At 40.3% G+C, this 3,237-nt stretch overlaps 1 protein-coding gene across 1 annotated transcript in view; it reads left to right on the plus strand.

The window, feature by feature from the left end:
* Positions 1 to 2,488, plus strand: part of MSRB1 (methionine sulfoxide reductase B1) — a 13,031-nt gene extending 10,543 nt beyond the window's left edge. Inside the window, exon 4 of the mRNA XM_077449387.1 lies at positions 291 to 2,488. Within this exon, the coding sequence (XP_077305513.1) occupies positions 291 to 322 (32 nt within the window). The 3' untranslated portion in view covers positions 323 to 2,488. The remainder of the gene's footprint in view (positions 1 to 290) is intronic.
* Positions 2,489 to 3,237: the final 749 nt, after the last annotated feature.

Consider the following 3,237-nt stretch of genomic DNA (forward strand, 5'->3'; position numbering starts at 1 on the left):
GGGCTTTAGGAACAGTTTTCCTATAAGACTACATTTAATAAATTTGCAACTTTTTAGTGAGTTGATATGTTTCTAATAGTGAGTGCAGTTCAGGAAGTTATCATATAAGTATATTTCCTTGAAATCTGCATATGAGTTATAAATATGTGAGCTGGGATTGGTTGCAGAAACCCATCACATCTATTGTTCCGGACTGGTAAGACCTGCGGTATGACACAGGAGACTATAAATAGGTTGCTTTCCTGGCATAACAATAGAAACCTTTTAATTGTACTTCTCTTCTTGCCCAGACAAAGTCGATGGGGGAGCGGATCGAGCCTAAAGACTACGAATGTATTAAACTGGGATGAGCTGAACCTTTCCTGACGGTCCATCAGTGGATGAATCGGCTGAGATAAACCCTTACCGGACGTCTCGGCTGAAGATTATACCTGCTGGCATCAGACGTGGTTCAGGGCCTCCTGCTGGACGCACCCACAATGCACCTGCAATTCAAATCTAGCAATAGCAGACATCACTTCTCCACAGTTTTCCCATAGTGTTTTTTTTTTTTTCCTGCCAGTTTGATAATTTATTAGTGGACACTGCTCCGAATACCAGTTGGTGTTGGCTGTCATGTAACAGAAGGATGAACTGTCTGCATTCCTGAAGCCACCAGTTGGATTTTTTTTATTTTTTTTACTTTTCACTATCACATTGTAAAGTATTGCAGCCCAGATTCACCATCCAGATATCTGTTTGCTGGGTTGCAGCACTTTGCACATTTTATTCGTTCTGCTGTTGTCAGGCAGGATTGAATCTGGTACAAAGCGTTCTCTAGTTGGATGAGGTGGAAAGGAGCTGTGACGTCACACTCTCCACCTCATCCAGTCAGAGAAGGTTTTGCATTCTTTGAGAAATGTTCAGTAAGCAGCAGAGCACTGGAGTAGCAATGTCTACATCAATGATTTCCAGCTTCTAGGGATCTTACAAGTATATGGTCTATACATGGTGACATTGGTCCAGGCTGGCCCAATGTAATTATGTAAAAATGCCATACTTGGAATTCTTCTTTAATGAAATTGTTTTAAATGGTTGTGATTTTAATGGTAATTATTTGTTCTTATCATAATGAAACCTTTCCAAATTATTATAGAGGTACTTTGGTGGGGAAAAAAACAACCAATCAAAATGATATCCAAAATTGAAATCTTTGCACCAAACCTTATGTGTTTTCTAAATCACAGAAATTATTTTTTATTTTAACAATAATTATATTTTCTATAACATGACATCTTTTGAAATTTTATCAGAAAATTCTCATAAATACCTCTTCCCCTTTTTTTTTTTTTTTTTTTTTTTTTTTAACCAGAGCCTTACATCTACCTCCTCTGTAGTATGGCCTGAGGCTTGCCGCGCCCTCCACTGTGGCCTGGCGGGGGCCTTGCCGCACCCTCCGCTGTGGCCCGGCGGGGGCCTTGCCGCACCCTCCGCTGTGGCCCGGCGGGGGCCTTGCCGCGCCCTCGTCTGTAGCATGGCTATAGACTGTTATGATTTTGTTATGCTAATTGTTTATGCAATTGTCATAAACCTACTTAAAGCTCTCATTAATCAGTGTTTAGGAAGAATTTTCCAGGACCGTCTATAGCTAGTCATATCACTGAATTAGGGATTACACCAGTTACACAATGGCATATGTTCTCCCATTAAAACTTTGGCAAGAAACTTAATACGGTACTCTGGTTTAGGACACAAGGGCACATGTCTGAGCTGGGCAGATCTTAAGCCAAGACAGCTACATGTGTTAAGTCCGCAGCAACTATGTAGAATTTTCATTTCAGTCTTATACTGTACGACTTGCAATGGACTATTTTACCCATAGACCCTTTGATAAATGAGGCGGAGCAAGACATAAGATGGCCACGGACATGCAGGCATCATCTGACAACCTGTAATGTGTTTTTATTTATTTATGTTTTTTTTTTTGCTACCATTTTCCGGTTAAACATGTGCATTTAGCTTGTCCTCATTTGCCTAAGTGTGCAAATCTAGGGAATGAGTAGACATCTGTGACACCGTTTATCTTGGGAATGGGGGACACCTATGATGGCTATTCCCCCTACATATTCTGGGGTCAGGTATGTCTGCTTTTGTCCCTGAACATAAGGTTGTCACAATCATTGGGTGATGAATTTCCCTTGTCTATGGTTATTTTATTTTTTTTAGCATTTATCTACTGTATTTCATGCATAAATATCGGAAGGAAAAAAAAAATGTGATGTCCATTGCAGCCAATAAACTCACAACTTTCAGTTCTACTCTGCCCCGGAAAGGACAGTTAGGACTGTTTTGCTTTGGCTATGGGCAACGTAATCTTTGGTTTTCTTTTGCTGTAACAGTTTGTATTTTTGTTTAGCCCCAGCGTTCTAGTGCCAGGGGTTAATCAGATTATATGAAGGTCCATGCTGCTCAATGCACATACTGTTCATTAATAAATGGTTTGATTGTACTTGTGTGCTCTTCCTCTTTTTTTTTTTGTATTCTCCAACTCAAGATTGACATTTTAAACAAAAGTTGTAACTATTCGACAACCCCTAGGGTTGTGTCACACTAGCAATCCTGTTGCTGACAGGATGCCATCAGTAACAACATAGCAAAGGAGACCACTCATCTGCTCCTGTGGCATTGCTCCCTCCGAGCCAAAATTTGCAGAATCTTAGTGGGTGTAAACCTCAGACATTAAATATGAACAAAGCATATCCCCCTATAGTGTGTACTTGTCTCAATTAAGAGCACTAAGGGGTTGATTTACTAAAGCCAAATAGACTGTGCACTCTGCGATTGCAGTTGGCCCAGCACTTTGTAAATGGGTACTTTTTGCAAAGTGAAGATTTACCTCAAACACATGCAAGGGAAAAAAAATGCAATTTTGCTTGCACATGATTGGAAGATGGAAGTTAGCAGAACTTCTCATTTACTAATCTCTGGCAGAGTACAACTCCTATGTGAAGGGGGTGTGTCCCCTCCAATCAGCTTTTCAAACTTTCCGCACTGAGCTCTGCAGTGTAACTTCAATTCTCCGCCTCCTTTTTATTTTTTTATTTTTTTTCCTGAACTCTCAGACAAGCTTATAAAACGAGGAATGGATGTAGAGAAGCGAAGAATGCAGATAAACGGGTACAACGTTTGTAGCAGGATTTGTTTAATCTCTGTGTATTGCCTAAAGCCAGTCACTTCACTTGGTATACAGTTGTGCTC

Source organism: Lithobates pipiens, unplaced genomic scaffold, assembly GCF_037356315.1.
Source record: "Lithobates pipiens isolate NorthernLeopardFrog02 unplaced genomic scaffold, aLitPip1_a1.2 Scaffold_22, whole genome shotgun sequence".
Taxonomy (NCBI): Eukaryota; Metazoa; Chordata; class Amphibia; order Anura; family Ranidae; genus Lithobates; species Lithobates pipiens.